This window comes from Dermacentor andersoni, chromosome 11, assembly GCF_023375885.2.
Source record: "Dermacentor andersoni chromosome 11, qqDerAnde1_hic_scaffold, whole genome shotgun sequence".
In the NCBI taxonomy this organism is placed as follows: Eukaryota; Metazoa; Arthropoda; class Arachnida; order Ixodida; family Ixodidae; genus Dermacentor; species Dermacentor andersoni.
The window spans coordinates 125,984,695-126,009,641 of record NC_092824.1 but is presented as its reverse complement, the minus strand read 5'-3'; the positions used below and the strand labels follow the sequence as shown (position 1 = coordinate 126,009,641).

The following is a 24,947-nucleotide window of genomic DNA, read 5'->3' as shown; positions in this document are numbered from 1 at the left end:
ATCATTGCATCACGTTACTTTATGCTATGTAGGTTGAGAAGAGCCATATATGCAAAAGTCTTTTCCTTTGGCGACCAGTGTCATGGCGACGTTTTGTTGCCGATACCCACGATACTGAAACTAGCCCCGACGCGCGCGGCGTCGGTTGCTATCCTCAGATATCTTCAGAACATGCGCAGAACGACCCACAACTTGCGCGCCGCCTTGAACGGCTGTCCATATGGGCTGTCTGCGATCGTCGGCGAAGCGGCGTGAGCGCCGTTCTTTCTTTGCACAATGCATTGCGAGTCGGCGCTACCAACGCGCGGATGGAGCAAAAGAAATCTCGACGTCAGGCACGTCGGACGCGTTGGCCGCGTCCGGGTGTATATGGCAGCGCCAGTGCGTCGAACTATACGCTGTTGTTCTCGCCACCGAGACGTAGCGTGTGCGCACGCTCACGCTACGTCGAACTATATTTAGCCCTTACGAGGAAGCTTTAGCTCGGGTGATCCTTATATCTAAATACATGTAAAAGGAGATTTCTGTTTTCTCGGCAACCACTGCACCAAATCTGACGGCGTTTGTTGCATTTAAAAGAAATATCTAGTGACTGTTGATTTCCAATTTTCGTTTTAGGGCGTCAATTTTTTATTAAATATTGGCAAAAATCGCAAATTTTCGGACAACGAAACTACCAAGTTTATAACTCCGTAACTCAGCAAGAAAGAACGATATCGCAATTCTGGGAAATGTATCTGATAGAACACCTAAAACGGACAAATTTGATATGTTACACATGAACCTAAAGAAATCTAGTAATATGGAAATATAGCTTTTGCAGAAACCTTGTACACATCGTAACAGATTAACGTTAACAGATGACTTCAGATGGAACTCCCATATAAATAATGTTACAGCGACTGCAATGAAACGCCTTTTCGTTCTTGGAAGACACCTCCGACTAGCACCACCCGATACAAAACTTCTGGCTTACAAAACTTTCGTCAGGTCACTCCTTGAGTACGCAAATGTTATCTGGTTCCCATACACTAAACACCTAATTAAAAAACTAGAAGGTGTACAAAGGAAAGCTCTACGGTATGTATACAATAAACATAAATTAACATTAGCGCCTTGTCCTGTCACCTTTCTTGTGTCTGTTGTTTTGCGCTAAACAAAGTATTCATGGATTCGCACCAACTAGCCTGCCAACGCATTGTGCATAAATTAACAGACTCACCCACCGAACTACTTAAGAAAGCCGGAATCCTAACAGTAAAAAAACCAAGCTGTACTAGCCCGTTCTAAACTTATGTACCAGCTCTTACACAACAAGCTTAATATTGATACCTCTAGATACATCTCTAGAAATGAAACACGGCCAACGCAGCATAAAAACACACAAACACTCAATGAGCATTCCTTTCATACCAATTGCTTTAAGAATTCATTCTTTCCTTTAGCCATAAGAGAGTGGAATAAACTGAGTGAATCCATTAGTAACAGCTCCTCATTAGATACATTTGCTAATTCAGTGGAAAAACATCTCCTTGCCTTACAGCTCTGATTTACATACTCAGGTTTGTTACCGATCGTCATAGCCTAACACTTTATACTATGAGTGTTCTTTTTGTATGATGCATTATACGCATGACTGCATCCTGTTTGTCATGTTCATTAGGTATTTTATATCACGTGTTTTCAGGTGTTTTTTCTTTTTCTTGTTTGGTTTCTTCTTTTCGCAGATTCTTCTTCGTTATAGTATATTGTACCCAAATATTGCATTTGCGATCAAGTACTTAATTCTTTTGTTTAGCGAAACCAAAACCTTTGCAATAACACACTTATGATTATATGATGTGTTTATATTCTTTGTTCGCAGATACTACCATATGTACTTGCCCTTCCTGCTATAATCCCATGAGGAATTGACAGTATGTGAAATAAATAAATAAATAAATAAATTCACGTAAGATATAAACTGACATATCAAATTTGTCCGCTTTCAATGGTCTAATGGATGCTGTTTACAGAACCGTGATATCTGTTCTTGATGCAGAGCTATGAATTTGTAAACTTCGTGCTTCTATTTTTTTCAAACTTCCGAATTTTTGAAAATCCTTTTCATAGAATTAAGGCCCTAAATCGAAATTCCGCTTCCAACAGTCACTAGAATTTAACTTTCTCTCTCAAATGCAACAAATTTCATTAAAATCGCTCCAGGGGTTATCTCAGAAAAACATTTTTGTGTTTTACATGTACTTGAATAGGCCACGTCGGAGTTAAGCCCAAGCTAAAGCTTCCTCTTAAGTGAGAGAAGAACACATTATCACATTATACTAGGGAGTATAGTCCCAGCGAGGAGACAGGTAATCACCTTTTGCCTCTTTGTGTGCATCTTCTGAAATGTACGAATAAAAAGAAAATGTTAAAGAAAAATGAGATGAAGTTGCGGCAATCTATAAACCTTGATGTCCATGCGCCAAATGCTTAGCACTCGATTCTCCAAAAATAATACATATCCAAGGCTGCAATAGTGTCGCCACACAAACTTCAGATGCAAGTTGGCTACCTGGCATGCTCTAAATACTGTGTCTAACTTTCATGAAACATAGCTTCCCAAACTAATAAAAGCACGGGCAATATTTCAGTCAATGCACATTGTGCACAGTTTGTGCACTTTACTCAATGCAAGTTGTAAACATGACTTCCTTTATAAAACCAGCCAGTACAATTATGTGCATGCACAATCCTTGTTTCAAAGATGACTGATGCTAAGAGTGCTGGCAAGTGTTGCTGTTAGTCGGGCAAATATGAATGTGTTGATGCACATGCGACAAATAATTCACAAGGGTCTATCGGGTGTGCTGGAAAAAATATACTGTTTTGCATGGTACTCGACAAAAAGAAAAATAGGCAGCACAGAACCATATCTGTCATGAATTTTTAATTAGTAACACAATAAATTATGGCCTTTTTTAAACAAATGCACTTCATGAAATCACTGTTCCAACAAAAATATAGAGAACACGTTCATGCATAAGTCTGCTGTCACAGTTGTGACATAAACACGCACATAACCTTAACATCCACAGGAGTGCGTGGGGAAAGGCTGATAAACACATTTAATACAACCATTTGAATGCAGAACCATCACAGTGCTTTTCACTTTTTAATGCTGCAATTGAGACGACTAGGGCGTTTTCCAAACAACACCTAACGATGGGTAACATTGAGGCGTAAATCACAAAAGCACTGAACAGTGGTTCTGGACACAACCTCCCTGTTCTGACAGCCCAAACTTTGCTTTGAGGACGGTGGTGACTGATGAAAGATTGCACACACACAAAAGCAAACCATAAAAAAAAAAAAATTGGTGGCTATTCCATTAGCCTGGCACATTGTGAGCAAGACATGAAAGGAGTGGGTCCCTTTTTTCCTGAATGTCTTGCACGGTTGAATATATATTAAAAATAGAAAGAGAGAAAAGAACCTAGGAACTGTCACTGATGGAAGTGTCACATTAAAGTTGCGTTGGCGCAAACTGGAAGGGCAGCATTTGCGGCTGTTGAGCATCCACAAAGCAAAAGTGTTGCTTTGTAACCACAGAACACTTTCGGTGAAACAAATGCCACATTTGCCTCTTGCGGAAAAACACTGGCCAGTCTGGTGCATCTCACACCTGGCACAACACAAAAAGCACAGCCGGCTTGTGCAGTAAATTGTGTTCTAAAAAAAAATAAAATAAAAAGAAGTGTCAGCTATGTACAGGCTATCACGTGTACACACACTCACACACACATGCACACACAAAAACACACGCGCTGTCACTGGGACGAAAAGGTGTCCTGCACTGCCAGTCGCAAGCCTCAGCAGAACGATTCTTGGCTATCCTCTGCAGGCAATGCTGATGAGCTCTCCAATATTGCTGAATGCGCATGCGTTACACGAGACGTCAGCAATCCGTGCTGAGGTGTGCTGATGGTTGACAGGGGTGCTTGGCCATGGGTATTGTTGGCCTGCCGTCAACCGGTTGCAGCCTGCACTTAACACGGTCGCCTTCAAAGACCGCCATTACAAGCGCCGGATCGGCAGAGGCGAGGTCCATGGTGGGGTCTGTTTGCTGGTGGTGGTGGAATGCATGCCGGATAAGAGGCCTTCGGTCGCAGCCCAGGCTCGAGCCTGACTGGTGGCTACTGGCATCCGAGCGGCTTCGCGAGTGGCACTCTTCGTCGAGACCCCGACTGAGCACATTGAAGCTCGGTGCAGGAGGCTCGTCCTGGTCGATGGTCTCGTAAATGTGGTCCAGGTACACGTCTGGGCCGCGGTAGTGGCCATACGGCGGCGGATGCGGCTCGTTGCCGTCGCAGTCGTCCGCCATGGAGCCCACCTCACCGCCGCCGTTCTGCCGGGGAAGCACCAAAATGGCATCGCGTGCCCGAGGAGTTGTGCGCGTGTCGAGGGCCTGGCAGACAGGCATTCTTGTGGATGGGCGATCTGAGAAGAGTCAAGACATTTCTTCATTAATCAGATGCAGGGTGAAGTGGAAAAGAAAACATGCAAGGTGTACAGTTTCACAGGTATGACTGCAAAACACTGTCTGAATACAAAATTTCTAAATGACATGCATGCCGCATCATGGCCTCCAAGGCAGGCTGATGCAACCTCGGAGGCCGTGGCCGCAATCAGAAAAATAGGTGGTGTCAACCATGGAGGAAACTCCATGCTCTCCCTTCTGTTAGGATGGGCAGAATTGCAGAATTTTCTACAAAAATTGCTAGAGAGAACTCTGGCGCTGGCGATTGAATTTGTACTTGCGGCTCCAAATGTTCTTGTGATTAGGCTTTATCTTTATCAATTTCCAAGCACTCATATGTTTCTAAACATGGCAAGGCATGCGCGTGCATAATCATTGCAAATAGTTGGGTTTACAAGGCAATATGTGGTCGAAAATAATGAATTTGCAAAATTACAAAGCTATTTGAAGACTGAAGGACACAATTGAAGTAAATCCATGTTTTGGTTTGCCATAATTGGCACTTCTAGTAAATTAATAGAAAATTCTATGGATAGAATAGGAAGGTGTCAAGAGCACAGCACTATAGTGGGTAGTGACGCATTTCTTCTGGAAGAAGCAGGGCTAGGGGAGAACCCAAACATCATGAGAGTTTGCTGTTGGGCCATAGATGGCACACGGTATTTAGATGGCATGTAGAATGAGACAAGACAGACACAGCACTGAGGCTAACACTCAGTATATAAACTTCTGGGCACTCAGGTGCTTGCGTGCATGACAAGGGCAAATTGTTCATTTGAGCTTAATGAAATGACTATTTCCCATAATCTCTACATGAAAATAGAGTAGCAAGAAAGCCACTCATACCGTCAGAGGAGGCTTGGTAAGCCAGGGAAAGAAAATACAAATGCAGAAATAAACAGTAGGTGGCAATGCAAGTTCCCGTGCCATCTTGCTATAAGGTCTTGAATATTGAGGGTGTCCACTTGTGCACAGTCAATTTTATTAACAGTTAACACAGACTATACAATTTATTATAAATGACTTAACTTTTCAAGAACTGTGCCACAACAGCCCAAACACGAAAATATACATTGAAGTTTGTGACATTAAGCTCAGAGTACCAGTGCTGGAGTTTCGGCAGAAAATAAAGTAAACAAGTAGAACTTTGATGCTTATTTTCTCTTCTAATAATAAATGAAAATAGAGTTTCGAAAGAATGATTAACCAGGCTAAATGCTATTTAGCGTGGGGGGAATATGAGTCTAAGGAAGCCAAAAATCGCTATAAAACTGACTTTTTAAAGTTGATATTTTCAAAATTCATAACTTCTTTACACCAATTTGTAAAGTTTCTCGCTTCATGGATCAATATTTTTCCCGACGAGTAGTAGCTAACCTCATTGTATTTGGTGCAGTTAATGCTGAGCAAAACGATTTCACATATTTAAATGGGAACTCCTGAGGTAATGCTTCCTCTTGAAAATACACGAGCAAAGGACACTGTCAGCTGCTAAAAAGTAAACCCAAATTAAAGTTCAAGTACCACAGCACCACAATGAGGTCAGGTTCAAGTGCATAACTAATAAATGTGACATTTGCCTTATTACAGGACTCCAGTATGAATCAAGACCTTTCCTTGCATGCTATAGTAAACAATACTACCTTGGTTTCTTCTTTCACTCACTTCTTATTTGCATATCCAATCAAACTTTCTAAATAGTTTCCCTGCAGTGTGGCATACCTAGTGTGGTCGACCTGACTGAGGATGATTGCGTAACAATGGAGTCCAGATTCTTGGGCGGACACCAAAACTGACTTCCAAGCTGCAAAGGAAAAAAAGGAGGAATTGCAGTGAACATTTTTCATAACACAAGGTTACAGAAAGCTGAAACTGATTCTATGGTGGCCTGCATTCTAACACTCATAGCCAACAAGACAATTAACACTGGTGCTGCTAAGTCTTTGTTTACAACAAAGACATAGTACAATGTACTTCTGCTAAAGTGTACAAAAACACCTAAATACATAGGGCAGGCAAGACATTTAAGTGATTCTTTTCGGATAACTTCAGCTGCACTGCTAGGCATTATTATGTAATAAGACACACAATTAAATATATGCTAATTAACTTGTATGCATATAGGAGGTTGTGGCCAAGTACTGCACCAGGGTGGCCAATCCTGCTCTGGTGAGGGAGTGCGTTACCGGTTCTGGTCACCGGGATCAGGTCGCACTCCAGGCCTGTTTATGCAATTTTATCAACACGCAGATTTTTTTTTTATCCGGTGGAAAATTGCGCAGCACCGGAATTCAAACCACGGTCCTCTTGCACGCGAGGTGGATACTCTACCTCTATGCCACCGGTGCACCTCTCACTTTTTACGCTCCCATAATTGTCCTTCTAACCTGTACTTCTCCAAAAATCCTTCTTAGAGAATCGCATGGTCACTTTCCGATCACAGGCTGGTGAGGTGTCTGCCACGCCTACATTGTGCAGCCCTTAAGGGTCACCTCAGTCCGCAGCTGTGGAATATTGTTATTTACGGATTATTTGACTTCCCCTTTCCCCCGGACGTGTTTGCGCAGGCCTACGCCGATGACACTGTTATCGTGCTCTCTGCAGCCAATCATCGCGCCTTAGAATCTAAGGCATCTCTCACTCTCAATCTCATTTCGACCGGGGCAAAGAGCACTAAACTCACTATCAGTACTGACAAATCGTATTTCCTTTACTTCCCCAATAGTCACTCCTCTTCCTCTTCACGCACCCGTCTTCCCATTCGCCTTAATGGTATCGCCCTCAAATCTCAGTCTAGTATTAAAATTCTTGGTGTCATCTTTGACACACATCTTACCTCTAATGCGCATGTAACATATCTTCGTACCAAAGCAAACCTTCTTTCTTCCCGTGTTCTCCTGTTCCTTAGAATGCACTACTCGTTGCCTCCCTCTGCTCTCTGTCTCCCCTATAATCAGGTTCTGCTTCCTTCCATAACATATGCTTCTCCTGTCTGGTGGCCAACCTTTCCTACGTCACAGTTTAAACTCAATATTACCTCTATACAACATACTCTTCTTACAATCGCCGGCACTTTTCGCACGACGCGTACCTCGTCTCTCCAGGTTTTGACTAATGCTCTACCGCTCGCCATTAAGGCAGGGAGATACGATCTCTCCAATGCTATTCACAGCGTGTTTACAGGAGGTATTCAGAGACCTGGATTGGGAAGAATTGGGGATATGAGTTAATGGAGAATACCTTAGTAACTTGCGATTCGCTGATGTCATTGCCTTGCTTAGTAACTCAGGAGACCAATTGCAATGCATGCTCACTGACCTGGAGAGGCAAAGCAGAAGGGTGGGTCTAAAAATTTATCTGCAGAAAACTAATGTTTAACAGTCAAGAGAACAGCAGTTTACGATAGGTAGCGAGGCACTGGAAGTGGTAAGGGAATACATCTACTTAGGGCAGGTAGTGACCGCGGATCCGGATCATGAGTCTGAAATAATTAGAAGAGTAAGAATGGGCTGGGGTGCGTTTGGCAGGCATTCTCAGATCATGAACAGCAGGTTGCCATTATCCCTCAAGAGAAAAGTGTATAACAGCTGTGTCTTACCAGTACTCACGTACGGGGCAGAAACCTGGAGGCTCACGAAAAGGGTTCTACTTAAATTGAGGACGACGCAACGAGCTATGGAAAGAAAAACGATGGGTGTAACATTAAGGGATAAGAAAAGAGCAGATTGGGCGAGGGAACAAACGCGAGTTAATGACATCTTAGTTGAAATCAAGAAAAAGAAATGGGCATGGGCAGGACTGGGGTAGTTGGAGAAGTATGGGAGAAGCCTTTGCTGTGCAGTGGGCGTAACCAGGCTGATGATGATAATAATGAATTAACTTCTAAACTGGTCAAAATAGACACTACATTGTAGTAAAAGATATAGCAGTATTTGTGTGTAATGCATACTTATATTTAGATGAACAATACAGTAAAGGTACTAGTTAATTGCCTTCGACACAATGGCTTTCAACAGCAAAGCTGTTGCACGAGGAATGCAACTGTCAAGCCTGAAGGAAACACCCCTTAGTGATGTTGTCAGTGGGCCACAACTATGGCGACCAGAAACGGTGGTCAACTAGCGGTAAACTGCAAAATGTCACTGTCACTGTTCTCTCAGTTGCCAAGCCACAGTTGTGACAGTGGCTCACATTATCAGCAGTTGTGCTGTTCATACTCCCAGTTTTTGTCTGGCATATATAATATTGAATGTAAAAAATGTATGCTTGGCCTACTTTTAGATTTTCGCAAGGCCCTTGATTGCGTACATCCTGATACTCTCCTTAAGAAGCTTTGTGACTACGGGATTCACGGTATTGCGCTGGACCTGTTGAGAAGTTATCTGAGTAATAGGTCCCAATATGTACAAACAAATAACATCTCCTCCAATACATAGACAATAATACATGGTGTCCTGCAGGGATCAATGCTGGGGCCCTTATTATTCATTACATACATCAATTACCTAGCCGATATATATATATAATTCTCCAGAACTGGTAATGTACGCTGATGACACAAATCTTTTTCTTCCCGCTCATTACCCGCCTTCCAAAGTATGGTTTCACTGTGTCTACCAAGTTGACATTTCCAAATTCCCTGTGTTTTCCAGGTTTTCCCTGAGTGCCTTTGCAAAATTCCCTGAGTGACACAGAACTTTGACATCAACACAGGCTGACACTATGTCGCCCGATGCTGTCACTCTCTAGTAAGCATGCTAAGAAACGACTTAATCCAGTTTGAATAGTAAGGTGTATCATTTATTTTATTAAAAATATCTGTAGCGAGGGGTTAGTAAAATTAACAGCAAATAAAATAACTTTGAAAAATAATGGTAAAACTCATTGCAAATCGAGTGGAACATTTTCAAATATGAATAAAAACGAAATGCATACATAAATGAATGTTTTAAAATATCCAGTTCAGTCACGAATTATGATCGACTGTTGATAAATATGTGTGAAACATAGGTGGTGCTTGAGACTCCACTGAAAGCAAATCAAGGTGATAGAATGACTCTTTGAGCATCTTATGATGAGTCATTATAACTACAGAGCAACTAAATATTTGAATATTGTAAAGTCAGTCATGCTACATTTCTTCATAAAAAAGATTAAATCCCCCGCTTGAATAACATGCACAGGTTATTCATTAGCCTCAAGCATTTCAAGAAAGAAAAAAATATATATATATTTCAAGGTTGCTACCGACATGTCCCACATCAAGCGTCACATAAAACATGGTAGTGCCTTCACCAAAGTGATACTCTGTAACGATACATATCACTCAGAAGTAAAATGGAAGTAATTTAGGTTAACAGAATGTTCAATTTGCCGTAAGCTTAATGTTCATGCTCTATTAATTCCTTGCTACCACTGCACAGAAATGGCAAAAATAGATCGCGTCTACAAATGTGCACGCCGTGACTGAAGGTGATATGAGCTACTTTTATCAATTTACAGCAAGCATTGGTGTGAAGCCCGAACTTTGTCACAAATGAGATTGTCAACAGCTGGTGTGTCAACCTCAACTCTCCTGACATACTCTCAGCCCGCGCACAACACCTCAGTGTTACGTTTCAGTGCTTTAATGAGTTTATTTCGGTTTGGATGACGAACACGTGCATCCCAGCATCTGCCAACACTTTGTTTTTTGAGCTCAAGCTCCTTGAAAAAAGTGTCCGGCAGGCTTCCTTTCCCGTTCATTCGTCAATGCGTAGGTCCTTTCTGTTCTCATCCTCCTTCTACTGTGCGTTCACCCCACGGACCATTCGAAGCATCTTTTTCGTCAGCTGTACAGTCAACGTCCGATTTTTCGGACTCCTTAAGGGCCACGAAAACGTCCGTAAAATCGGGTAGTCCGCAAAAAGGAATCCATGTCTTTTACTGCCATTAAAGGCTCGAATCGGCACAGGCACATCCGAAAAGGCCTACCAGCATGCTTATTAGGCATATCGGTGCACATACTGTGACAGGAGATGGCGGATGACGTTTGGTAGACACCCTGGGTTTGCACTTATTTACTGAAGCTTCATGATTGGTTACATGCAAATAAGCTTAGTTTAAGTATAAATAAAAAAAAATATATTCTTTTCAAGGCGATCGACATTGTGGAACGTTATTCTATACAGATTCATTAAGATAATACAAAAATCAGTCAGGTTTCTTCTCAAAAATTTCTCAGTCCCAAAACTTGCTTCTGAGCTAATCAAGATTGTTGGCCTGCTTTTTAGGATTTCTAAACTCTTGCCTGTTTGGCTAAAGGTGTCAATGTATAACATACTATTGTTCTCAAAACTGTCATATTGTAATCTTATATGGGGTATGACTACGTCTTCAAATTACCATAAACTACTACTGCTACAAAAAAGAGCCTTGCGTGCTATTGAGGGCTATTACGGTGCACCACAAAAATTACGTACACAACCCTTGTTTGTTGAACATGTCATACTACAAGTTGACCAAGTGTGTATTCTACGGCTGTTGCAATACATTAATCGAAACCGCTTGTACTCTGTTACTGACAGTACCATAAATTACAACCTTCGTGAGATAAAACTACGAGTTCTGCGAATGCGCACGAATTATGGTAGACAAAAGCTAAATTTTCAAGTACCCAACACCCTCAACAAGTTTCCCTCTACTGATGATTTCTTTTTATCTGAAAATGCGTTCAAGAAAAACACGAAATGACGTTTGATTGAAGGCGAAATTCTAATGTAAAAAAATGTAATCTACCGTTTGTTTATACATATGTTTCTCTCTATCTATCTTTGTTGCGGACAAGTACTGTACTCGCATTTTTCGTGTCTTAATTCACCAGTCATGTATGCATTGTATTTGTACATGTATGACTTTGAGTGCTTGCGTATTACCTTGCACATGTTTGTCTTTTTCCCTAATTACGTTTCACTATGTGCATTGTAGTGTTGTTTTGACATATTTGTCGCACCTTCTATGCACATTCTTTTTTTTGCCTTTATATTATTACTGCCAACTGTACGGGTACTGGGGCCTCGTCAGGCCTTACCGCCTTTTGTCCTGGTCCCCTCTTTTCCTTGAAAAGAAGAATAAACTTCACTAGAATATATATATATCAAATAAGACAGAATTAATCATACCAAGAAGTAGCTAGTATCATTACTATATTGTGAATCTAAAAACGGATTCATAGCACATTCTGACGATGCTATAAGTTTTCAGTTATAGAGGTATGACAATATAGTAGATTTTGAAACCAAGTTGAAAATGAATGCTCTTCAAATAGTTTTCGAATATATAGAGACAACTTCTTTCAATGCAGAATCAATTTTCCCAAGCTTTTACTTAAAACACTTAAATTTCCACCAACAACAAGAGAATGTTAGAGCACTAAGCACTGAAATGAGCTCCTATATTGCAGTGATTATAATATTTGAGAAACTGTTTTGTCACTACCTCTTAAAGGGACTGACAACCAATTTCTAAGGACCCAGTTTATTACGGTGCGATGCAAAGCTCACCTTTGGTAGTGTTTACATCTGCAACGGTTACTTCCAAAAGCGTGTGGATATTTAGTAAGCAGAATGTTTCGATCTGAGCAGCCTCTAAAAAAGTAAGAGTCCCTCCTCCAGCAATGCTAAGAAGTGATAGCAATGTTGACAGCGTGCCTCGCAAATTGTGAAAGCTGCCCATCCTTCTGCTTTCACAGGAGTGAGTGTAACTGTGGTTAACCACCAATGTTTTGCCCTTTTCAACCACTTTTGAAAATAAAAAGCTTGTGCAATAAGTTTGCGTTGTTGTAAACACCTTTCTTATATTTGCACTGTGCTTTTCCCCAAAGTACATGCCTACGTCATGGCTGGCTGGCCCCCGTCATCGTTGCTCTGTCGATAGAAGAGCAAAGCCAACTCAACGAAAACGAGGGCGAGAACAGCGCCACTTTTCTGCTCACTACAAACGAAGGCTTATCTGCATACTGCACATCAGAAAAAACTGATAATAATAAAGAGTATACTGTATTTCAATACTAATAAAGAGACCAGGAACCGCATACACTAGTAGAAGGTCATGTGGTGGACCTCTTACGCAGCTTCATGTTTTTGCTGCGTGGGGCACCAAAGGTCATTTTTCGTGACTTTTAGTGATAGATTAAAAATATAAATCTACGTTTAATGAGAAAAACATGGCTCGTTTTAGCCACTGTGATAGGAAATCATTCCATCAGTGGGGTTATCTCGATTCGTGTTGTCTCGACTCATTGAACACAATGTTTAATAAAATGGTAGCATTATGAGCAAAGTGAAAGAACCAGTGTACTACCAAGAGCATTTATAACAGAAATATTTTTGATAGAATGTGACAGATAAGCCAAGCTTCTAACCATGTAATAATAACATCAGATCGGTGGCACATGAGCATCGGTGTCACATGAGCATTAAGCAGGAACATTGTCCCAAGGCCATTACTGTGCCCACAGCTCCATTAAAATTTGGGCTGTGTGCTAGATATGTGTACTAGTCGAAGGACGAAAAAAAAATGAACCCCTTGCTGTTTCACTTTTTCCTTTTTCGAGTGCTTGCATGTCGGTGCTGATTATCTGAAAACAGACATATAGGTGTATGTCTTGACACAGGGCTGGCCCTTTCTGAAATTTGACAGATACCTAGCCTTCGATTATACTGAAAAAATATTTGTGCCCCCTGTACTACTATTTTGCTCGCTCCCGCAGAAGAAAAACTGCATACAGGGGCCTTGACAATGCGGGTTCATCTGCAAATATTAGATACATCACCTCGCACCCTCTTGCCCCTTTATTCAAGAACGCAACTTAAGTTGCAGCCCATGTTTGACTTGATTTAAATTATGCCTGTTGTGATTGCACCGGAGAAAACGCAATGACCGTCCTGGGCATGTTCGTGCCAGGCGTCAAAGTCAAGCACGAGCTCCAACTTAAGTTGCATTCTTGAATGCGCAGTTTATGTTCCACAATAAAATAATATGCACTTTTTCTCAATTTGAATGTGCTAAGATCATTCAATGGCAACTTTCATAGTGCATGTGTCAGTTCCATCTAGATGCATGTAGAATACTACTATCATTATAGGAATAAGAACTACCCATTTTGAGATTCATAAAGTGAAGTTACAGGTTAACTGCTTCATGTAAACTGTGATACGATACGCCCATTTGGCTACCAACTGGGAACATTTACTGCTCATCTGGTCTATTACCTGAAAATTTCATGGCCAGTTGGTGCCCAACTGTCGAGCCAGTTGATTTCTACTTGGTCCAACTGGGACCAGTTGCTGGCCAACTGGTCTGTACATGGAAATAACATGCCCAGTTGGCTCATAGCTGGAACCAGTTCACTTCCACTTAGCCTCCAACTGGAACCAGTTAGTTTCCACTCAGCCTCCAACTGGAACCAGTTGGTTACCACTTTGCCTCCAACTGGGAGCACTTGCTTCCCAGTAGGCACCCAGTAGAGTACCAGTTGTATTTCAACTGGGACCAGTTGATTACCAGATGAAACCACTTAATACCAGTTGTAACCACTTGAGTTCCCAGTTCAGGATTTTCACTAGGGACAGTTTGATAAATATTTGGTGTTTCAAATATCAACTATGTATATTCAATTCGAGCACCGAATCAAACAGATATACAGTCGACTTTCTGTGATGTTCAATTCCCCACGTGTAAGAGGCAGACGAGAGTCAACAACCAGCCGACACAGACTCTGGTGATCAACTGGCTTTATTCCCATTTGCGCGCTCTGCGAACCATGCCATTAGCCAATGAGATGGTGCGGTGTCGCCATCTTCAGTTCTCCTCTGGAAACACGACACTCCTCCATATCCACACAAAGAAGGTGAAGGTCTCACGGCAAATAGTGCAGAATGGATCGCCTAGCCCTTGAGCTTTTTCGCACGGGCGGTGTGTGTGGCACAGAAATGGAGAGTGATGGAACATTCGGCACGTCCACTGCTGAACCCTCCCTAAGTTGAGCTTCATGCTGCGCAGCTCCGTCCTCACAGTTGGTGCTCAGATGCAGTTGTCCGGCAGGTTCCTGTTGGCCATGTGAACTCTTATCACATGGGCAGCCCTGCGGATTTGCCGTAGCAGCCAGAGGCACATCAGGTATGGCAAAATAAGGGTGCAGGTGCTCTTGATGTCACCTCCAGGATCACCTATCGCGCACTGTGACATCAGCGATGTGGTCGCCCAATGTAGCAGTCACTATCGCTAGAAGCCAGGGTGGACTGTATCGAAAGTTTTGTGCATTAGACAACGTCCCCTGGTTGCACGAGCGGCGTTGGACAAGCTACCTTCTCGAGCGCCACTTTCTGCTTTAGTTACCTTGTCAGGACTATCGACCTCATGTCAGGATGCAGTAGTCAACACTGTCTTCAGCCTGCTTCCCATCATCAGCTCAGCCAGTGAGCATCCAATAGTCTCATGCGGCGTTGATTGGTAGTTCAGAAGGATGCAGGCAAGCTGGCACTAAAAGGTCCCACGTACTGCTTTCTTCAGCTTTGCTATTGTTGGTTGCACTACACACTCCACAGAACCATATGATGCCAGGTGATACGGCGGTGGAATCTTGAAAGAACACCAACATAATCTTAATCCATAAGAAAGGGGATGCCAAAGACTTGAAAAATTACAGACCGATCAGCTTACTGTCCGTTGTCTACAAAGTATTTACTAAGGTAATCGCAAATAGAATCAGGAACACCTTAGACTTCTGTCAACCAAAGGACCAAGCAGGATTTCGTAAAGGCTACTCAACAATAGACCATATTCACACTATCAATCAGGTGATAAAGAAATGTGCAGAATATAACCAACCCTTATATATAGCTTTCATTGATTACTAGAAAGCGTTTGATTCAGTTGAAACCTCAGCAGTCATGCATGCATTACGGAATCAAAGTGTAGATGAGCCCATGGGTAGCGAACATGGTCCGCAAACATGGAATATGGTAGCATCTGCCGATGGTGTGCTCAAAGGAATGACTTATATTCATTCCGAATAGGCGTCAGTCACAATAGTAAGTACCTATTCTGGACACTGGCCGCAAAGTCAATGTGGATTTGCGACCACAGCCTCTCAGGAAACAGCCATGGCATCATTTCTGCCGGCTGCATCGTCCTCTGGTTCTCCTGGCACACACAGCATCGACGCACCGCATTGGTGATATTTTCATCCAGGGTAGACCACCACACGTGGCTACAAGCCACTGCTTTCATATTTCCAATACCAGGATGGCCTTCATGGAGTAGATTCAGCACTTGCGGTTGCAAGGTACTAGGAATCACCACTCGTGACCTGAGCAGGATGCAGTCTTCTTGTACACTCACTTGCGTACTGCAATGGGCACGAGGTTTTCGTGCAGAGTCCCGTAGCTATTTTCCAGCCCACAGTGCCTCTTGAACCTTTGCCAGCACAGAGTCCTGGGAGGTTGCTTCAGCCACTACAGGTGGCATCAAGACCTGAAGATAGGCACTCTCGAGCATGAATACTTCTGTTGGCTGCTCGACAGTGTGCGCAGGAACAGGAAGGGGCAGCCAACTCAGTCAGTGTTCGCGATGCTGGATCCAGGTCTGTATTTGAGCTTCCAGTTTTAAGCGGCCAGCATCAGTGACTAGCGCAGCACTTGTGGGGAGCATGTCTCAGGCACAGGCTTGTCAGCGGTGAGCAAGCCAAGCAAAGGCTTGTGGTCAGTGACCACCTCAAACTCTCGGCCCCATGCATACTGTCGAAACTTCCTCACTCCAAACACCAGAGCAACAGCTTCTTTGTAAAAATGACTGTGGTTGCACTCAGCTGGTGCAAGACTTCTTGATGCAAATGTGATTGGATGCTCAGCACCCGTATCCACACGGCGTGCCAGCACAGCTTCCACTCGATAAGGTGGCACATCACAAATCAGTACCATGGGCTTCTTCGGGTCATAGTGTGCCAAAACTGCAGTGGACACCAGCAATTCCTTGCTTTGCTGAAACGTGCTTTCTCGATCAGCACCCCACATCCACAGTGTCTTCGCTCCAAGCAGCTGATTCAGTGGATGAAGCACAGTAGATAAGTTCGGCAGAAACCACCGGTAGAAATTTACCAGTCCCAAGTAACTTTGCAATGACTGCACATCGCAAGGCCTTGGGGCCTTCAGGACAGCTTCAGTCTTCTCAGAATTGGGGTGGAACCCAGTCGACGTGAGAATGTGGCCCAGGTATTCCACCTGTGGATCCATAAAGGCGCAATTGTTGAGTTTCAGCTTAAGTCCAGCTTCTTTCAAGCGCCGCAATACTCGAGACAAGTTTTCAAGGCGATCCTCATCATTGTGCCAAGTCACCAGGACGTCATCAAAATACACAGCCATGTGCTGTAGCCCTTGCATCAAGTTGTCCATTTCCCTCTGGAATATCGATGGTGCTGATGTTACGCCGAAGGGCAGGAACGTGTATCAGTACAGCCACATTGGCGTGTTGATGGTTAGCAGCAGCTTCGAGGATGCTTTGTCCACTTCCACTTGAAAGTAGGCATCTTTGAGGTCAAGCTTGGTGAATTTTTGACCGCCACTGAGCCTGGCGAAGAGGTCCTTTACATGCGGAATTGGATAGTTCTCGGGCATAGTCACAGAGTTCACAGTGACCTTGAAGTCACCGCAGATACGGATCTGTCCGTTGCGCTTGAGGATAGGCATAATGGGGGCAGCCCACTCCGATGTTCTCACTGGCTGCAGCACTCCAACGTGTTCCAAACAGAGCAGTTCCTTATTAACACTATTGATTATCACGAATGGCACAGGTTGAGGCTTGAAAAACTTGGGCTTGGCGTTGTCTTGTATTTTTGCAGCAACGCCTTTGAAGGTTCCAAGCTCGTTATCAAAAACACTGGAGTACTCGTCCAGTACATCCCGAAGCGACACTGCGTTCAGCACCCTCGAATTACACAACTCTATGCCAAAGTCCTTTATCCAACTGTGCCCCATGAGGGTCGGGCAACCCCCAGAAACAACGTACAGCACATCATCACATTTGTCTTCCCCAAGCTGAACAGTCACGGGCAGACTTCCCAGCACAGATGACAGCTCACCGAGGTAAGTTTTCAACGTAACGGCTGATGGCTTCAGACACGCTGATGGAAAGACACAACGGACATACTTACTTCCGTTTCAACTTCCATCAGCAACGATATCCCGTTCACAGCGATTTCCACACTGTACGGCTGAGCCACTTCTGCAGAGCCTTGCAGAGTCTACATTTCATACACTTGAGGCGCATCCAGCCACTTTGCAGTCTTTTCAGTTTCGTCATATCCACTGTCGCTCATGGCATGCACAGATTTTTTCTTCACAGATGACGACGCTAGTCCCTTATTGGTGCTCACAGTTTTTTTTTCCTTTACACACACGAGAGAGATGGCTCTTCAGCCAACAGTTGTGACACACACTGTTGAGGTGCTGGCACTGCGACTTTAGATGCCCGCCACCACAGCAAAAACACACAATGGGTGCTTCATCTTGCCTCGCAGAGTCATGTGATACAACATTGGTTGGTGCGACGGATGACGCGGGCGCCATCGAAAGCACTTGTGAATCCTTGCTGGCTACCTCCATTGCGAAAACGATTTTCTTCGCTACGTCCAGCGTCAGGTCCGGCTGCTCCAGCAGTCGTCTCTGCACAGCTTCATTGTTAATGCCTGCAACGATATGGTCATGCAGCATTTTGTTACGAAATGTGCTAGACCTGCAGTCGTCAGTGAGTTTGTTCAATGAGGCAAAGTAGTCCGCAGCCGTTTCACCCACCTGTCGTATTCTTGAGTTGAATTTGAACACGGCAACACTTCCGATGGTTTTGGCAAGAAATGCTTCCCAAGAACATCTAAAATGGTGGACAAACTTGCCTCACACGGTTTCACGGACGCCAGCAGATTACGAAGTAGGGTGTATGTGGCCGGGCCACAACACGTGAGCAAGACAGCTTGTTGCTTGTCATCCGGGACATCGTTGGCGATAAAGTACTGCACAATCCGCCCTTGGCATTCTTCCCAGCCCATCTGCACGTCGAACGGCTCCAGCTTGCCTACGCCTGGCATTTCCGAAGTACAGAGACACAGCCCAGGGCGGCAGTGGCACTAGAAAACAGCCTCCAAACAGCTGAACGCAACTTCCTTGTCGCCACTGTGACGTTCAATTCCCCGCGTGTAAAAGGCAGACGAAAGCGAACAACCAGCCAATACAGACCCCAGTGATCGACTGCCTTTATTCCCATTCGTGCGCTCTACAAACTGCGCCATTAGCCAATGAGATGGTGTGGTGTCGCCATCTACAGTTCTCCTCCAGAAAAACGACACTCTCGTTACAACGGACTTTGATAATCCGACAAACAACAACGTCCACATTATCTGAAGTTCACAATATCCAAAATGCCTCACTTCCGAAACATTCGTTGCAACATATTCTTGGTATTTAGCGCGAAGTGACACAGACGAAGACTAGAAGAAGGCAGGACTGTCTTCTAGTTTTCGTCAGTGTCACTTTGTGCTAGAAACCAAGAATATCATTACATTCTTTTGTGCAACGTTTTTTGGAGTGAACATTCACAGATGCAAGTGAGCAAACTCCTTTCGAGAAGTACTTAAAGAAATGCGAGTCGTATTCCTTTGTGAAAGGTGCACATTCCAGTGGTGAAGTGGAAAATCTGGGCCTTTCTTCCTTCTCTTACCTACCCAGACTTACCCAATGGTCTCTACTAAAACAATACTCTAGCTTCTTTGTGCTGGATTCGTTCAACAGATCATCCATCCAATGTGATGTAGCCGCGGTGCTCTTCCTGCTTGACAGCTTTGCACTTGGTCAAAATTATTGTTTGTCGTAACTGCTGTGGACGAAACCGCGGTCGCTATCGACATGATCATGGATGGCGACTATGCACTGTTGAGGACACACAGCTGATGCATGCACCAAGTCAAAAGGAAACTACTGTTTGCCACAACCACTGCAGATGGAACTATAGTGTACTGGATTAGGGGTAGTGGGCCGTGGGAAGGCTCCACGGTGAAGCAGTTTTCCCAGAAACGTACAGGTGGCGATGCTGCGCCTTTCATCTGGGCCCTTCATGCATGCGTACGCGTCAAATGTCTCCTCGCCCGGCTGAAAAAACGCATTTCAATTTGCTCCACCACATTCTCTAATACTATACAGAAGAGAGATAAAGAGGAGAAAGAAACCGAGTTGCTTCATTCTCTTTTCTTGTTCTTTTTTTCTAGGGAGGACACAAGCTCAAAAAGTTTCATTGGTACATGGGAGTCCAAGCATGCACCGGTGGCACGAGTAGCTTATCAAAACCTGCACTGGAAAGAAAACTTTCAGTGTACACACAGGTTTAGTTCTGCAGAGAGCGCTTTATTTACACATAAAAGAATGGGCTCCAATCCATTCTGTGAACATGGTTGGACAGCGAAGCTGTAAACGACAACCAGAATGATTACCCTTTGTGACATAGGTTGAAATTATTCACATGGCGGCATTCACATGCACTTTACCTAATTATTACATTTCGACGGCCTAGCTGCGACTTGGCTTGTGCCACTACTTCGTGCACTACAAGAAGTGAGCCAAAGACAAGAGAAATTCGCCGCACCTTGTATGCACACTGCTCTTCAGGAGTCCTCATATTATACGTGTATGTCATAACACAAATCAGTTGCTAGATGGGTTTTTCTTGCACATACGAAAGTGTAGTTACATCATTCCCTGCTTCGTATGCAAATGTCAAGCCAGTCAAGCTGCCGTCGGCGTGGCAGCTTGCGCAATTGTAATCCTTACAGGGAAACGTATGCGGGGAGCGCTACATGCTTTACATTGCATGTAGGCGTAGGAGTGTCTTATCACCAATTATGCACGTGGTTCGGATGCTTGCCTTAGGCTTGTTCTTCATTAAAACGTATGCTGGATGGAGGAGGAGGATGGAACTTTATTATTGCAGACATCGTTGCACGGTCTATTCTTGGGTAGTTCCCTCTGACAGGGCTCCACTGGCGATCGTGGCTCGCAGGGCCTGGTCGAGGGTCGCCAGTTGGCTTCCCAGGTCCAGTTCGGTGAGTCTCGCCTCCCAAGACCACGTAGTGAGTGTGTGTGTTGTGACTCATGGCGAAATTGCGTCGCCCGGATGGTCGGTGCATTCGTGTGTGTGTGGTCGGTGCATGTGTGTGAGTGCCGCTGTGTGGTTGCTACACCAGGGACATGTCCGCGATGTATATCTGTCTGGGGAGATTTTCTGTATATTGTATGTGTGATACCAGAGAATGTATGCACTGTTGGCTTCACTTTGCTAAGTGCTCGTATACCCTCTGCCTTACAGAGGTATGAGCCATAAATGATGATAGTTTTCTGTCGATGTTACGCCACGAAGAAATCCCGCGATGCTAGCCATAGACAGCTTCGCTGTAAAACTGGACGAAAACAGTCATGCAGCACCTGCTTCGCCTATTCCATGGTATGCGAGAGTGGTTCTGATATTAACGTGCGGCAAACATACGTCCGAAGGACAACGTCGCCTTGTGTGCTTCCGGAGTCCATAAAGACAGTCTATTTGATCATGACAGCATGAGATTGACTGTTAAAAGAGGCGCGAACATAAGCGCAGCACCACCATAGTTGGAAAATTTGTGAGCAGCCCACTGCTCTGTCGATTGAATAAGTCAAACTCTGCCGTAAGTCAAACGACATGTACTGTATGGACGTCGATTGCCGGCCCATCTCTGTTTGAAGCCCATCAACTTGCAAGCAAGGTTTCTTAGATGAGCCACAGACTGCAGGTTCTGCGCACATCTTTTATTATTGGAGGTCTTTCGCGTGCTGGCACCTTCGACAGGTACTTGGGAACATTCGGCAGAATGGTCGATACTGCGTTCCGCGAAAGCGACGGTTTTCCACATGGTATCCACACTGCCTTTCCATCAATGATGTGAACATAGTCTCGAAATATGTACTTTTCTTCGAACTGTAGCTCACACAAAGCGTAAGCCAGCTCCAGGGGCTTATCAGCACGATGAATGTTCAGATTCCAAACATAGCGCCTTTCGTCGTCCTTGGGGACACCAAACAACTTCGGTGCGTTCTTCGTGCTGCTATACCCACTTCTGCGACCGGGAGCAAAGCAGTAGTTCTTCCAACGAGGCTTCATCATGTCACCGCATCGGCCAGAGAAAAAACTGCACCCGAGATAACAAATGCACACACAAAACACAGAACAACACAAATACGTGGATTAGTGCAGGCGCCAGGCCAATGCACGAGCATGGCAGGCCCCAGGTGAAAGGCTCCATAGCGCCGCCTTGCGGCCGTAAAGGCTTTCCTGATTTTCTGCTTCACGCCTGGGCATAGCCCGCGCACCCCCTTGGCCCACTACCCCTACTCTAGTACACTATAACGAAATCGCTGTCGCTATCGACGCCATCATGGATGGCACGACTACGCAGTTTTGAAGACATGCAGCCAGCGTACACGCACCAAGTCAACACAAACTGCTGTTTGCTGCAACCACTGGGCCCGAAACCGCGGTCGTTATCGACGCGATTATGAAATGGTACGACTGCGCAGTTATGAAGGCACGTGGCCATTGCAATGTTATGCACTGCGGTAAACGCAAGAATAAAGGATTTAGAGACACAAATAGGCACAAGGCGTTCCTGCATTGTCGTCACACAGAGTTTCTCACTATAACACCTAGAGGGAAATCTGGTGTCACCGTCTATGACAGTTTCATAAGGGGCACTCTGCTGTCATGGGGATGACGGTATTGGTGTCTGCGAGGCTTGTGTTGGCTGGTGTTGTGAGAAGCTTCGTCTAAAATGTGGATATGGCTACACAAATAATGCGCTCTTAAAGTAAAATCTTCATAAAATGTTTTCATTAACCCATATTACATCTTCTAATGAAGTTTCCTCACCTACAATGCATAACTAAGCCCAGAAAAGCAAAAACAGACTACAAACTGTTCCAAAGTGAGTGCGAATGTTGTCTGTCCTCTAACTTCAGCTGCCCGCTGATACTTTTTATGTTTCATATAATTGTACATCCAATAACAAGTCCTCATTATTAAACAAAACCTGTTTTTGTGTAATAATAAAGCTAAAACAGCCTTTTACTTGCTGCTTCTGTAGAAAATTAATCATTGTGACAGACGGAACGGCGCTAGCCAGGCATGTCTTCAAGGCGTCCTGGCGATCCAAGAACAATGCCAATTCGAAGTCACAATATACTGGCGTTCCCACGCATCCCATAACGCAGCTGCACCAGATTTCCCTCAAGGTAATATAGTGAGAAACTCTATGCTGTCACACGTACGATTTCTGCTGATGGTTATGGTGATGCGGAATCCACCGCTTCATTTCTGTTGGACGCTAGCGCCTATTTTGCTCTTTTGCATCGCACGTTTGCAACGCTCGCTGAGCTCCGAGAGTTGTCAGATGTGGGGCAAATACGTTCAACTTAACGAGAGTGTGATCGCATTAATTAATGCATATGCTTGGTGGGACCACAGGAGCAGTCCGAATTATCCGATTTTCGGAATTAACAAAGGTCAAATTAACCAGGGTCAAATGAGGTCTTACCGTATAACGAATTTATCTGTACAATGAAGAAATTCAGGCATCCCCGATGGTTGATTTGTTGCTTTCAGCGAACGTTCATGCAGTGGTGTCACCACTGCCCTCCAGAAATTTAACCAAGGTGTACTTTGCATGATAGCGGTAGCACTGGCACTAGTGATAAACTAGAAGAGCATGGCAATGTCAGAAGTACTCCCATTGCACTGCTCTAAGAATCGCTCAACTCAACTCGTACTCAGCTTCTTGTAGCGCATCAGCGTGTGCGACAGCTAACAAATGCATTGTAGTTGATGACAACAGTGATGCAATCGCAACTGACAACCAAGAATGTCTTCAAGCCAGATAGGGCAGAAAGGACGCGAATGTGAACCTTAATGCAATAAACTTGACTGCAGTCATACATTCTGTCAGCCAAAGTGTGCACAAAAAAGTTAGCGACTTATTTCACTAAGTATCTCTTATTCTCTTGTTGAACGTGCTTAGTCTGCTCTGGTGTGAGCGGTACGGTGCGCAACCTTTACAATGAGTTTACGTGCATAAAAGAGGATTTTGGAGGCCCAGTGCACTTTGTTATAAAGGCATTTGAGTGTATATAGGTGTGCCTTGTGTAATTCAACGTAAGTCTCATACCTTCATGTCACAAAACATGACATCATTACTACATGAAATCTGTTGAAAATCTGAACCTATCAACCAGCAAGCGAAGCAGAGAGAGACAATTCTGTGAACCAGCCACAGAGCCACAGAGTAGCCACAGAGTACCGCTTTCACTTGTGACTAATGCATAGTTTGTCACATTCTGGAAGTGCAAACGTAGTGTGAGAGGGTGAGAGAAAAGAAAGAAAACTCAATTTGATGTAACTTCACATTCAGAGGTTGTAGTTGTAGCGCGGGCTGTTGCCTCTTGGCCAAGTGTGGCATATTTCCTTGTAAATATACTTGTATATAGCTTTTCGTCTGCGTCTGCCTACGTAACATATCTGGTGGAGGTGGACGTTCCCTGTACCTCGTCACGGAGCTTCGCAGTGGACGGTACGTCGAGCCTTCCTTCATGGCTCCCGGCGACGACAACTCAACTCCGCCAACTCCGGTGCCTGCTGCCACTTCGACGACCTACATCACTCTCCCATCTCCCCGTGAACCTGGTGTATTCTCGGACAAAGATGGGGAAGACATCGAGGACTGGATCAGCCTGTATGAACACGTCAGCCGCAATAACCGGTGGGATCCTACTATCACGCTCGCCAACGTAGTCTTTTACCTCGGTGGCACACGTCGAGTTTGGTTTCAGACGCACGAAGATGAGCTCACCAGTTGGGACCTGCTTAAGCAAAAGCTCCGAGACTTGTTCGGCAACCCATACGGTCACCAACTTGCCGCGCAGAAGGCGTTATTCGGCCATGTGCAGACGTCAACAGAGCCCTACGTCACGTACATTCAGGATGTCTTGGCTCTGTGCCACAAAGTTGACACACATACGACTGAGTCAGACAAGGCTTCCCACATCCTCAAAGGCATTGCCGATGATGCCTTCAACTTGCTCGTTTTCAACAACGTGGCGACGGTGGATGCAGTTATAAAAGAGTGGCGCCGCCTGGAACTCGCTAAAAGCCGACATATCGACCGTTTGACCGTCTGCCCAACACCCCAGCGACATCTTCCTGTGCTGACGCTCCTTGTCCAAACAACACTGGCGATGTTACCAGGATCGTCCAGCGTGAGGTCGAGGCCGCCTATCCGGCTGCTTTCGACTCCAGCTCCTCCAACGCACCTGCAGTCACGGTTTCCCTG

General features: G+C 44.5%; 1 protein-coding gene across 2 annotated transcripts in view; it reads right to left on the bottom strand.

Annotated features, from left to right (window-relative positions):
- Positions 1–2,914: 2,914 nt before the first annotated feature.
- LOC126539585 (latrophilin Cirl-like) overlaps positions 2,915–24,947 on the bottom strand; it is a 398,662-nt gene continuing 376,629 nt past the window's right edge. For both annotated transcript variants that reach the window (XM_055075600.2, XM_050186470.3), the window contains exons 19-20: positions 6,242–6,323; positions 2,915–4,479 (exon numbers count right to left, since the gene is read on the bottom strand). In XM_055075600.2, the coding sequence (XP_054931575.1) occupies positions 3,938–4,479; positions 6,242–6,323 (624 nt within the window). In that variant the 3' untranslated portion in view covers positions 2,915–3,937. The remainder of the gene's footprint in view (positions 4,480–6,241; positions 6,324–24,947) is intronic.